The following is a 13,851-nucleotide window of genomic DNA, read 5'->3' on the forward strand; positions in this document are numbered from 1 at the left end:
GTAGTATCTTTGTCTGATTTTGGTATCAGGGTGATGGTGGCCTCATAGAATGAGTTTGGGAGTGTTCTTTCCTCTGCAATGTTTTGGAAGAGTTTGAGAAGGATGGGTGTTAGCTCTTCTCTAAATGTTTGATAGAATTCACCTGTGAAGCCATCTGGTCCTGGACTTTTGTTTGTTGGAAGATTTTAAATCACAGTTTCAATTTCATTACTTGTGATTGGTCTGTTCATATTTTCTGTTTCTTCCTGGTTCAGTCTTGGAAGGTTATACCTTTCTAAGAATTTGTCCATTTCTTCCAGGTTGTCCATTTTATTGGCATAGAGTTGCTAGTAGTAGTCTCTTAGGATGCTTTGTATTTCTGTGGTGTCTGTTGTAACTTCTCCTTTTTCATTTCTAATTTTATTGACTTGAGTCCTCTCCCTCTTTTTCTTCATGAGTCTGGCTAATGACTTATCGATTTTGTTTATCTTCTCAAAGAACCGGCTTTTAGTTTTATTGATCTTTGCTATTGTTTTCTTTGTTTCTGTTTCATTTATTTCTGCTCTGATCTTTATGATTTCTTTCCTTCTGCTAACTTTGGGTTGTGTTTGTTCTTCTTTCTCTAGTTCCTTTAGGTGTAAGGTTAGATTTTTTACTTGAGATTTTTCTTGTTTCTTGAGGTATATAAACTTCCCTCTTAGAACTGCTTTTGCTGCATCCCATAGGTTTTGGATCGTCGTGTTTTCATTGTCATTTGTCTCTAGGTATTTTTTGATTCCCTCTTTTATTTCTTCAGTGATCTCTTGGTTATTTAGTAGCGTATTGTTTAGCCTCCATGTGTTTGTGCTTTTCACGTTTTTTCCCCTATAATTCATTTCTAATCTCATAGCGTTGTGGTCAGAAAAGATGCTTGATATGATTTCAATTTTCTTAAATTTACTGAGGCTTGATTTGTGACCCAAGATGTGATCTATCCTGGAGAATGTTCCATGCACACTTGAGAAGAAAGTGTAATCTGCTCTTTTTGGATGGAATGTCCTATATATATCCGTTAAATCTATCTGGTCTATTGTGTCATTTAAAGCTTCTGTTTCCTTATTTATTTTCATTTTGGATGATCTGTCCATTGGTGTAAGTGAGGTGTTAAAGACCCCCACTATTATTGTGTTACTGTCGATTTCCTCTTTTATAGCTGTTAGCAGTTGCCTTATGTATTGAGGTGCTCCTATGTTGGGTGCATAAATATTTAAAATTGTTATATCTTCTTCTTGGATTGATCCCTTGATCATTATGTAGTGTCCTTCCTTGTCTCTTGTAACATTCTTTATTTTAAAGTCTATTTTATCTGATATGAGTATAGCTACTCCAGCTTTCTTTTGATTTCCATTTGCATGGAATATCTTTTTCCCTCCCCTCACTTTCAGTCTGTATGTGTCCCTAGGTCTGAAGTGGGTCTCTTGTAGACAGCATATATATGGGTCTTGTTTTTGTATCCATTCAGCAAACCTGTGTCTTTTGGTTGGAGCATTTAATCCATTCACGTTTAAGGTAATTATCGATATGTATGTTCCTATGACCATTTTCTTCATTGTTTTGGGTTTGTTTTTGTAGGTCCTTTTCTTCTCTTGTGTTTCCCACTTAGAGAAGTTCCTTTAGCATTTGTTGTAGAGCTGGTTTGGTGGTGCTGAACTCTCTCAGCTTTTGCTTGTCTGTAAAGCTCTTGACTTCTCCATCGAATCTGAATGAGATCCTTGCTGGGTAGAGTAATCTTGGTTGTAGGTTCTTCCCTTTCATCACTTTAAGTATATCATGCCACTTCCTTCTGGCTTGCAGAGTTTCTGCTGAGAAATCAGCTGTTAACCTTATGGGAGTTCCCTTGTATGTTATTTGTCATTTTTCCCTTGCTGCTTTCAATAATTTTTCTTTGTCTTTAATTTTTGCCAATTTGATTACTGTGTGTCTCGGTGTGTTTCTCCTTGGGTTTATCCTGTATGGGACTCTCTGTGCTTCCTGGAGGTGGGTGGCTATTTCCTTTCCCATGTTAGGGATGTTTTCGACTATAATCTCTTCAAATATTTTCTCTGGTCCTTTCTCTCTCTCTTCTCCTTCTGGGATCCCTATAATGCGAATGTTGTTGAGTTTAATGTTGTCCCAGAGGTCTCTTAGGCTGTCTTCATTTCTTTTCATTATTTTTTCTTTAGTCTGTTCCGCAGCAGTGAATTCCACCATTCTGTCTTCCAGGTCACTTATCCGTTCTTTTGCCTCAGTTATTCTGCTATTGATTCCTTCTAGTGTAGTTTTCATTTCAGTTATTGTATTGTTCATCTCTGTTTGTTTGTTCTTTAATTCTTCTAGGTCTTTGTTAAACATTTCTTGCATCTTCTCGATCTTTGCCTCCATTCTTACTCCGAGGTCCTGGATCATCTTCACTATCATTATTCTGAATTCTTTTTCTGGAAGGTTGCCTATCTCCACTTCATTTAGTTGTTTTTCTGGGGTTTTATCTTTTTCCTTCATCTGGTATATAGCCCTCTGCCTTTTCATCTTGTCTACCTTTCTGTGAATGTGGTTTTTGTTCCACAGGCTGCAGGATTTTAGTTTTTCTTGCTTCTGCTGTCTGCCCTCTGGTGGTTGAGGCTATCTAAGAGGCTTGATGGGAGGCTCTGATGGTGGGTAGAGCTCTAGAGTACCATTTTTTAATCACAGTGATTTTTGTTTTGATTTCTAATTTGTCTGAGATTAACATTGCTAATCCTCCTTTACTTTTTTGTCTTTGCCTGATATATTTCATCTCCTTATTTTCAAATGTTATGACTTTTCAGTTTATTTTCAAATGTTATGTCTTTTCAGTTATGTCTTTTCAAATGTTATGTCTTTTCAGTTTATTTCAAATGTTATGTCTTTTCAGTTTAGTTTTATGGCTCCAGTAAACATAAATTAGTTGAATTTTTTCCCCTTAATCTGATAATGTTTGTCTTTTAATTGAAAAGTTAAATCCATTTTTTGGGTGTTAACTGATATTTAATCATTTTCCTATCATTATGTTTTGGTTTTTTGTGTGCCCAAATAAATGTGTTCTTATTTCTTTTGTTTTCTTTGTTGTATTTTGCATTATCACATGTTTAGTTTCCTTTTCTGTTGACATTTTAGAATTTATTCATGTTGTTGTTAGTCTATTATATTTTAAAATTGTGCCTTGATTTTGGTGCCAATATCAAGAACAAAACAGGATCTGTGGGATCCTTCTTCTATCCCCAAATGAGACAGTTATGGAAGCACATGTTGCCCTTCATCTTCCATATTTTGTTGAAACAATTTGTAGTGTTGGTTACAGATATTCTAATTTTTACATTATGACTATTCACTTTCAAGAACTTACTCATAAATTTACACTAAGCTTCACAAATATATTAACAATAACAACTATTTAGAATAAATAATAAATTTTACTGGGTTCATGTCTCACAATAGTTTTTTCATGATTATTCCTTTCTAGATGTATTCCAGTTAGTTCTCCTTTTTTGAAATGTGAGGTCAACACAGTATTCTGTACCCCTGGGTATGTAGTTGTATTTTTTGTGGGGGGGGCTGTGCCGTGGCATGTGGGATCTTAGTTCCCCAACCAGGGATTGAACCCATGCCCCCTGCAGTGGAAGCATGGAGTCTTAACCACTGGACCACCAGGGAAGTCCCTGTAGTTGTATATTTTTGATAAATCTCTACAGTGTTTGAACAGTGTTTAAATGTGGATGTCTTTAGCCTGGCCATGCTCCACAGTTCACCACAATCTCCGTTGCTCCCTCCTGCCTGCTTGATCTACCTGCCTGCACAGCAATTTGTGTTTATAAATTCTCTTCTAGACCTTCCTAGAGTGCATATAATTTCAAAAATCCAAATGTTTAAAATATGATCCCAAGTTCTTACATTGAGTGACACTCTGCCTTTTCTTGCCTGGACTTAGGCTTTGGAAGACCGAGTATGGGAACTCCTGCAGGAAGCAGACAAGACGGCTCAGGAGAACAAGGATCAGAGCCAGGTCTATGATGCCATGGCCAAAACTCTGGGTGAAGCATGGGCAGCCCTGGTCTCCATGCTTGAGAGAAGGAGGGAGCTTCTCAGGTTGACCTCTGAATTTTTTGAAAATGCCTTGGAGGTTTGTGTTTAAAAAAACTTTTTCCTTCTCTACATCAGAGCACTCCTGAAAATGTTTTCTTTCTGCAAATAGACATTGTAGTCAGTTCAAAAAATGGTAGAATAACCAAGACATATACATTTAATTTTTAATTTTCAAAAAATAAAATTGTTAATATTTTAAATGTAGGCCTTCAAACAAAAACTAAGTACAGTTAATTAAAATTGATAAATATTAAGTAAAAATGGGATCTTTTACCCATAAGTCATTTTGATATATTTCCCTCTTTAGATAATAGTAATACAATTACTAAATCAAATAATTACCCCGATGATAGGATTACTAGGAAATGCTGGTCTAGCATGTTCTTGTTAACTGACAGTTGGAGGATACAATTTCTTCTACTGCTTATGAAAAGGAAATTGCAGAATATTCCATAGAATGTTTGACTTGTAAGCATAGTATATGATAGAGTACTTTCCTAAGGCATATAGTTGAGTTTCCATAGTTTGAGCTCCTTAAAATATAAGGGAAGGAAAAAGTCCTGGGCCTAAGTTTTTTTGAGGAACCCAATTTCAAAATGTGAGACTCAAAGAACATTATCAAAAGAGGTGTTATATTTAGTGTAAGATACTTATTGGAAATTTCACTTTTAACTTCTCTGTCAAGTGACAGTACATTCATTTTGATGTGAAAGCACTGCTTCATTATGATAAAGCACTAGCTTTGAAAAATATGACATTTCCAAACTGAAAATTCAGGACTTAAATCCAAAATAATGAAGGAAAGAAGATTAGTAATAGAACATTAAAATTGAGGTAGACAATTTCATGCATCATAAACTCGTTTAAAAGTTAAAAGGAGGAGCAAAAATCTTATTGTAACTTTCAAGGTTTGTTTTTCACAATTTGAACACTGAAGTCCAACTCACAGATCATCTCGGGGAAAAGTTCCACACACGGTTTTCTTTCCTGAAAAGAAATAAACCAAGCAAAATACACCTACAAGGGTCTAATTATAGATACATCTGATTCATTTCATCTTAGTAGGTGGGGTATAAGTATTAGTGCCCTTGAAATTCAGGTCATTTGAGCATAGGAAGTTATCTTTTTTTAAACATTAAGTCCAATATTTGTTTCTCACTGGGTAGGAGCATTAATACTAGCTGATTTTCTATATGATGAGAAATGACTTCCAGATATTACATGAAATAAAAGGAAGTATAAGTCAACCCGTAATTCAACCCAGCACTCTGATTCCTCTTGAAAAGATGAAGTTTCATATATTATCCTCCTTCCAATTTTGTGGACTACTTCATACTTAGCTGATGGAAAACTCCTACATGATTTTCCCTGCCCCTTGTGTATGCCAAAGCAATTTTCATTAGTATTAAAAAAAAAAGAATGAGGGTGAAATTAAGAATAGTGTCTTTGAAAAGTGTCCCCTTGTTGCCACTTCTATCCTGTACTAACTGCAGAAAGAAGAAAAGTAGGGAAAAGAAAATATCCCCGAGATAAAAGTTAATAGAACTTGAAGGAAGCTTCTTCTGAGTAAAGCATTGTTTATTTATTGGTTTGTTTTTTAAAAAGTGTCAAACCAGTTGAAATATAGGTATAAGTTACACAGTGACTCCAAAACTTCTTGTAGTGATCTACAGGGAAAACCAAACTACCCACCAGGGTTTTGTTTTATTCTTTTTCTTTGAAGTTCCTCTTCAAAGAATGTCTTTAAATTCAACTATTAGAAATAGAATGAATTAGAGATGTAAACGATATGTAGATAGGATCCACTTACTGAACTATGTGCACGCAGGAGTTCTTTAGAAATACAAAATGACTTCTTATTGCGTGGTTGATAGTACAAGATGGCTTCAGGCTCACAGGCTTCTCAAACACTGTGCTTCAATTTAGAAACAGTGTCCCCAAGTGACAGTGGCTGGTGTCCATCTGCTGGTTCTAACAGGATGGTAGAAGCCTTCTCTGCATTTCAAAACGGGATGTGCTCATCAGTTGCTCTCTCATCTTTTCAGGCCATTTATAACTGGATTTTATATGGCTATTGTAATAATCAAAATATAGTAAATCTTGTTAATCAAATAGTCACATAAAAATATTAAATATCACTAAATCCAAAGATGAGAGTTTGGATAAAACTTGAAAAAAGGTGACAAGCACTGTGATAGGCTTCTGTGTCTTTCTCACTGATACTTCACCTTTATGAGTTTATTCTACACCTGATCCAAAGGTGAATGTGTTGATTTAAATGCTCTTATAAATGATAATAATTTCCTTTGAACCATAGTGCTAAAACAAACCAGTTATTTGTCTACTACTATGGATATACTGTACTAGCATAACCAAGTATATTTTGCCCTTTTCTAAAATTTGTATCTAAGGTTATTCCCCTGAGAATTTTGACATCACTTCAAGCATCTCCCTTTCATACTTCCTCTATGGAGAAACACAAAAAGAGAGACTGGTCATGTTCCTTACCACTTAGGGTGTCAAATTGCTCTTCCTTTTTTTCTTGAAACAGAGGAGAAATTTTCCATTTTTCATTCTTGCTACATCTAATTTCATTTTTATTTCTATAAAAGTACATAAATCATTGACAAAAATGCAAACAAAATTATAAGTTATAGATTTAAAAGCTAAAAGTTTACCACCCCTCACCTATCCCTAATCCTATTCATTCTCCTAAAGGTAACCCTTTGCTATGTATCTTTTTGCACCACTCTCTGTACAAATATATGTATTTTTGCTTTGTATAAGAAATAGGATTACACATTACTTCTCGGCACTTGGGCTAAAATCAGGTGTAGAGATGGGATTAGACTATGTATTATTTTGAAACTTACATTTTTTAGTTCTAGGTCTAATTACAGAGAAAAAAATGAACTATATTTCAACCTCAAGTGGATTCTTAAGTTAAATTTACTAATAATTATGTAGGTTACTGGTTAACTAAACTTTTGTTGGTTTCTTTTAACAAACTTTCTGGTTGTTCTTTGAGAAACTGCTTTAGGATGTTGACAGTGGCGGTATTTGCATTATGGGACACAATAATTTTAGTTTAAAATTTCAATACACATTAGAACAGTAAACAAATTGGTTTATTTCAGCATAGATAACATATTTCCAGGTATGAAAAGAATGCAAAGGAAAGAGAAGAAAGTTCTTATCCCAGTACTTTGTAAACTGGCTACATGCAAACACAGAACCTCATACAAACACGTGAGCCAGCATATGCTCACACAAACACACAGCTTATCACACAAGCACATACACAATCAGCTAGGCCATTAATTCATGAAAAATGTTTACAAATAACTAAAAGTGGCACAATGTTTTTTAGTTTTTCATCTGTCTTTCCCCTGCATTTCTGTTGTAGTTTGCCATTAAAATAGACCAAACGGAAGATTTCCTCCAGAACACTCAGGAATTTGAGAGTGCCGAGTCCTTGAAATCACTCCTTCAGCTTCATGAACATCATACCAAAGGCAAGAACTATCTCTTCCTCACATAAGCTTTTAAAGGTTTTAAAGCTGTTAATATGAGAATGCTCATGCATGACAGTATATTTTTAATTTATCTGATTATGTATACCTCAACTTGTTCTAAGTAAGGTTAAATAAAGCTTTATTTCTGGTCATATTCTGCAAGAAAGAACTGGTTGTAAATGATTCTCAGGGCCGGTAGAGGAAGAGCCTCTGGGAGGTTCAGTTATGCAGTCTACTAGATCTTAGTTCCTGAGGAGGAGCCATTTCCACCTCGCTCATCCTTACATATCCTCAGCATCTAGCGAGGTCTAGGCACTTGGTGTATCCTCATGAAATATTCTTTTTTTTATAAAGTTTTAATTAATTAATTAATTTTATTTGTTTATTTTTTTGGCTGCGTTGGGTCTTCATCGCTGCACGCGGGCTTTCTCTAGTTGTGGCGAGCAGGGGCTACTCTTCGTTGCGGTGCGTGGGCTTCTCATTGCGGTGGCTTCTCTTGTTGCAGAGCACAGGCTCTAGGCATGTGGGCTTCAGTAGTTGTGGCACGTGGGCTCAGTAGTTGTGGCTCGTGGGCTCTAGAGCGCAGGCTCAGTAGTTGTGGTGCACGGGCTTAGTTCCTCCGCAGCATGTGGGATCTTCCCAGACCAGGGTTCAAACCCGTGTCCACTGCATTGGCAGCGGATTCTTAACCACTGCGCCACCAGGGAAACCCCTTATGAAATATTTCTTGATTGAATAAATGGTTGAATTCAGTGACTGTTCCTTCTAAGGATCAGGAAGTGAAGGTCACCCTTCCAATAACAGCTCTGAAGAAGGAAATTTTCTTTCACTATTGGAGTTTTTAAAAAAAAGGATTAGTGAACTTTTTCCAGATAAAAATCTAATAAAACACTATATAAAATTATTTTCAACTCCCCCCGAAACAACTGTAAAGATAGTCTAGTTGTTAACCAACAATTTGTATGCTGGGCCTTTTCCACCAGAATTTGGGCTGGACCAGGGCTGCAGTAGGAAAGGCATTTGTGGAAGACCACCTGTTTACTGTAATCTTTTTCCGTGAAAGCAGATTAGATAAATAGATAGGAACAATCACTTCTTTTCTTCCTAATGGGTTCTTCCAATTATTACTGCCAAATAGAGCTGAGTACAAGTGATGGCTTCCTGAATTCATTTGTCTTAGTTCTAACTCACCTTCTAGCTGCCAAACCTGATCATGCTAGACAGAGACAAAAGGTGTTTTTAAAGCCACAAATAGATTGTGTTTATATCACCCTCCAAAGGACCCTAGATAGTAGATCATTATTTTTCTAAAACTCAAAGATTAAAGGACTCAATCTTTCCTGTGTAAATTTGTTGAGATCTGACTACATATATACCTATAATTTTAACAGATTACTGTTCTGTAGGACCTGTCACTAACAGGGGTTATAAACAGCATCAAAAGTATCAGCATTAGAGCAGCGGCCTGCCCATTTTTATACAGTGGCAGTAATCTAGCTGGGCCCAAAGTGGGTAAACAGAAGCACATGAAATTCCTCTTAGGAGACTGGAAAGTGACTTGAGTCCAGGCCTCTGAGATGGGTTCTGTGGCCTCAATTCAATCTTCATCCCACCAACAAGATCATCACAAAGCAATTTCACCTCCAGAAACCTGACAGTGACTGATGCTTTTGGTGAAGAGGTTCAGTACTGAGGCAGTCACATGAAAGCATTTTCCAGAGGGACTGGAGGGGGAGGTTGTGGAAGTAGGGACTTTTCCATAAATATTTGGGGATGCAGCTGAAGCAGGGAATGCTTAAATGCTGTTGTTAATGTTGGCTCCTTCAATTACTAGGATCTGTGACTCAGTGAGCCAGTTTTCATGGGGCACATGCTGCTTTGTTTGGAGGGTTTAGGCTACAGGGCCCTGGCATCCAGCTGATGGTGGGACCAATGCCCTGCCTTTCAGAGGAGTCCACGGGGCCTCCTCTTAATCTAGAAAGATGGATAACAGTGCTAGCCAAAGGCAGGAAACATAGTTTATTTTTGTGATGACAAAATATTCTTCCATCCTGGTGGCATGTTTATCATGACATTTTTGTGTCCCTCTATGTGATATGTGAAGCACAGGGATTGCAGGAGACTCTAGTCAGGATATTTGGCTCCCAATTCATATGCCCAAGGGTAGCTTCAAGGGCTTTGTTTTCATAATATGGGAGTCGGTGAAATTTATTAATCAACTAATTCAGTGGAATATGATTAAGATTACCTGATTTGAAATACATATTTAAGAACAAAACTCTGATTTTCAGTTAAGGATGTCATTTCTGTCTTAGTTCATTTAGGATGCTCTAACAAAATACCACGGATTAGGTGGCTTATCAACAACAGAATTTTATTCCTCCCCGTTCTGGAGGCTGGATGTCTGAGATCGGGGTGCAGTATGGTCCGGTGAGGGCCCTCTTCTGGGTTGCAGACTTCTCACTGTGTCCTCACATGGCAGAAGGGGTTAGGGAGCTCTGTGAGGTCTCTTTTATAAGAACACTAATCCCATTCATGAGGACTTCATCCTCATGACCTAGTCACCTCCCAAAGGCCCCACCTCCTAATGTCATCACATTGAGCATTAGGATTTCAACATATGAATTTTAGGGAGACACACATTCAGATCACAGCAATATCTATTATCTTTAAATTTAAGGAAATAAATTATAGCTCTAACTACAGCTAGCAATTATCATAAGTGTCTGAGATGTTGATCAGTGAGTAGCACAAAATGTGAATGTTAGGATAATGAAGGTTAGTAATATGACTGGAAAAACTATAATCAAACATCCCTAATATTCACGGTATTTCAATTTATGTCAAAATCTATACTTTTTTCTTCTTCAGCAATGCTAAGGCTATGTTGCATGTCAGAGACTTATTCTGTAGCATTTCAGAGATCAGAACCAGGATGAATGGGTTGAAGGTTTTACACTCTGGAAAGTTACAGAATACGTTCATTCCCTCCACTATGAGACAGTCCTTGAAATAGTTGAAGACTAACGTGTCCTCTCTAGTCTTCTCTCCTTTGGGTGCAACATGCCTAGTTAATTAAAGTCTTTTCCAGCAAACATAGTTTCCAGACTACTTATCAGACTGGTTGCTTTCAATTCAACAACACATAATTAAACAATATTTTCTGAACCCGTGCCAGGTAAGAAAACCAGAGTCATGTGTGTTGAAAGAGTACATGGCCCTTGTCCTCAGGAAGCCTACAATTTGATGGGGCATGTATACATTTATTGGTGAATTCTCTCTGTTCTTTCTGTGGGTCCCTCTGTTACACCACCCGGCACACTGTGTAGTAATAATTTATTTCCCTGCTCTTCATCACCAGATTATGAGACTCTGGAGGACTGGGATTATTACATCTCTGAATCTCCAAGGTTTAGAATAACATCCAATTCAAAGTATGTTTATTGAGTGTTATTTGTATATAATCCCAATTTAAGACTCAGTAGCAGATGCAAAATGAGCAATAAACAAGGTACTACAGGGACATTAAGGAGGAGAAAATTGGTTCTAAGCCCTGAAGAATCACAATTGCACCTTTCAGTTTTCCAATGGCCTTCTTAAAATGAACACAGTGCCTAAGAAGCTTCCTCACAGGAATAATCATATTATTACTTCCTTTTTCTTAGATGTTCTATGTATATATTAAATACAGCTGAGATATAGGTACTTTGGGGTCTATTATACTATTTTCTCTATGTTTGTGTATATTTTAAAATACCCATTAATGAGTTTAAGAAATACCATCTCATTGAGTAATATTTGGAATATTTAAAAATGTATTTGGAAGAAATATCACCCATGTTCCCAGTGTCAAAATGTGACCTTGATGCTTTTTAGAAAATACTCATTTGGAAAGGTTATTTTGCAAGCTATAAATTCACTTTGACTTGTGTGCATCCCTCATTTATCCATCTTAAGTTTGTTATTTATACTTAATATTGATGACAAACTGTAAAGTTATTAATATAAAGTATACTTTAATATTATTTTTTGATATAATTACAATTAAAACAGTTAAACAACAAAAATTTATTGACTATTTACTAGCCTTACATCACAAGGTATTATGTCATAAGTAGGGTTTGTATATGGAGAAAAATACAATCATTAAAATAAATGCACTGTAGAGATTTTGTATTTCTTGAAGTTCATGATATATCTAGATAGTTTAGCCTTGAGGAAAAATACATCACTTTGCACGATCAACTGATGGAATAAATAGCTAGGAAAGCATAAACAGTAAAAAAAAAAAAAAAAAAAAAAAGTGAGATATAAGAAGCTGACAGAGGAAACTTAGAGAACAATTGATACACTTTAAGCACCACTGTAGTAGCAGGTAACAGACTGACCATAGGCGGGGTGCATTTTTACACGTTAACTTGGGCTCAGGAGGCTGCATGCCTGGTGGTACCATGGTGGTGGTTATACCATTTTGGCAAAAGTTGAAACAGAAAACCAGAAAAAGTTTGCAAATGGAAATTTTGGCTAATTATATGTATTTTGTGGGGACTAGAACAGCTTGGCCTGACCCATTTTCAGTTGCAATACCCTGAGCATGGAAAGCTGTGTTTCCCTCTTTCATTTGAAAAGTCTATTGTGGAAGAGGTAGTTAATGAAAGGAAGAAAAGAAGTACTACGTGGAAACCCCGCCACCTGCCCATACTTCCCGTGTGTGTGTGTGTGTGTGTGCGCGTACACGTGCGTGTGTGTGTGTGTGTGTATGTATGTATGTAACTGTTCACAATATCATAACACATTCTTTTTTTTTTTTTAATCAGTCATCAATTTTATACACATCACTGTATACATGTCAATCCCAATCGCCCAATTCAGCATATCACCATCCCCACCCCACCGCAGTTTTCCCCCCTTGGTGTCCATACGTTTGTTCTCTACATCTGTGTCTCAACTTCTGCCCTGCAAACCGGTTCATCTGTACCATTTTTCTAGGTTCCACATACATGCGTTAATATACGATATTTGTTTTTCTCTTTCTGACTTACTTCACTCTCTATGACAGTCTCTAGATCCATCCACGTCTCAACAAATGACTCAATTTCGTTCCTTTTTATGGCTGAGTAATATTCCATTGTATATATGTACCACAACTTCTTTATCCATTCATCTGTTGATGGGCATTTAGGTTGCTTCCACAATATCATAACACATTCTTGAATGTAAAGGAAATATGTATACCTACATATGGAGAATCAGTTATACTGATGATTACATTAAGACTCTACAAATCAAAACTCTTCAGTTTGATAGCCAAGGACTTCCATAACTTGTTTTCACCTCATTTTCAAGTTATTTCTTTCCCTTCCACATAAGAATTTTTTCTAGACAGATAGGTTTTTTTCTGCCTCTGTCCCTCTCATCTTGTTCATGTTTGTTTCCACTTCTCCTTTTAAGAGATTTACTTTAATTTGAATGCTCTCCCTGACTTTTCTTCTTCTGCTTGACTTATCCCATTCCCTGTCCTGCTTCCAAGAATATGGTTGTTTTTGTTGTTTGTTTTTTTGTATTATTAATCCTCAATCAAATTGCCCAGTGCACCTAATCACACCTTTCTTACTCTGAGCAGATAGCACCATCTAATACTTTATTGGACAGATCTAGGTCATATGGCATGAACTGTTTGAAATTCTTTCCTTTTTATCTCAAAATATCTCTTGACAGCATCTTCCCTTATCTCAGTCTCTCTTCATCTCTCAAAAAAAGGTGTCAGTTAAAAGAGACAATTGACCCAAATACCACAGTCATTGCTGTGTTGTTTAACTGTCAGATGCTAGAATGCTAGAGAGTGCCACAGCGCAGTGGGAAGAACACTGAGCTACTAACCAGAATGCATGTCTTTTAGCACTGATAAGTCCATTTCTAATAGTGTGACATACTTATTTTCTGGGTATTCTTCATAATTCTCCCATCTAAAAATAAAAAGCAGTGTATTCAACCCTGCTGATAGTCTATCCTTTTTTTTTCTTCTAACAACAAATGTCTCAAAGATTGTCCTTTCCTGTTGATTGCACTTCATCACTGCCTTCCCACTTCTCAACTTGGTAACTTGGCTTCTGTTTCTATCACTTACCTGTCACAAAACCCCAAGTCTTCCCAACATCTCTTTTTTTACATCTCTGGCAAACTGCTGATCTCTAGCACCTATAGCTCTAATTCTTCCCCCTCTTTTAATACATTTGATTTC

The 13,851-nt window shown here is 36.6% G+C and overlaps 1 protein-coding gene across 1 annotated transcript in view; it reads left to right on the forward strand.

The window, feature by feature from the left end:
- CCDC141 (coiled-coil domain containing 141) overlaps positions 1–13,851 on the forward strand; it is a 205,383-nt gene that overhangs the window by 48,598 nt on the left and 142,934 nt on the right. The window contains exons 5-6 of the mRNA XM_068543883.1: positions 3,941–4,132; positions 7,502–7,610. Of these exons, the coding sequence (XP_068399984.1) occupies positions 3,941–4,132; positions 7,502–7,610 (301 nt within the window). The remainder of the gene's footprint in view (positions 1–3,940; positions 4,133–7,501; positions 7,611–13,851) is intronic.

The sequence above is a fragment of the Eschrichtius robustus genome, chromosome 5 (genome assembly GCF_028021215.1).
Source record: "Eschrichtius robustus isolate mEscRob2 chromosome 5, mEscRob2.pri, whole genome shotgun sequence".
Taxonomy (NCBI): domain Eukaryota; kingdom Metazoa; phylum Chordata; class Mammalia; order Artiodactyla; family Eschrichtiidae; genus Eschrichtius; species Eschrichtius robustus.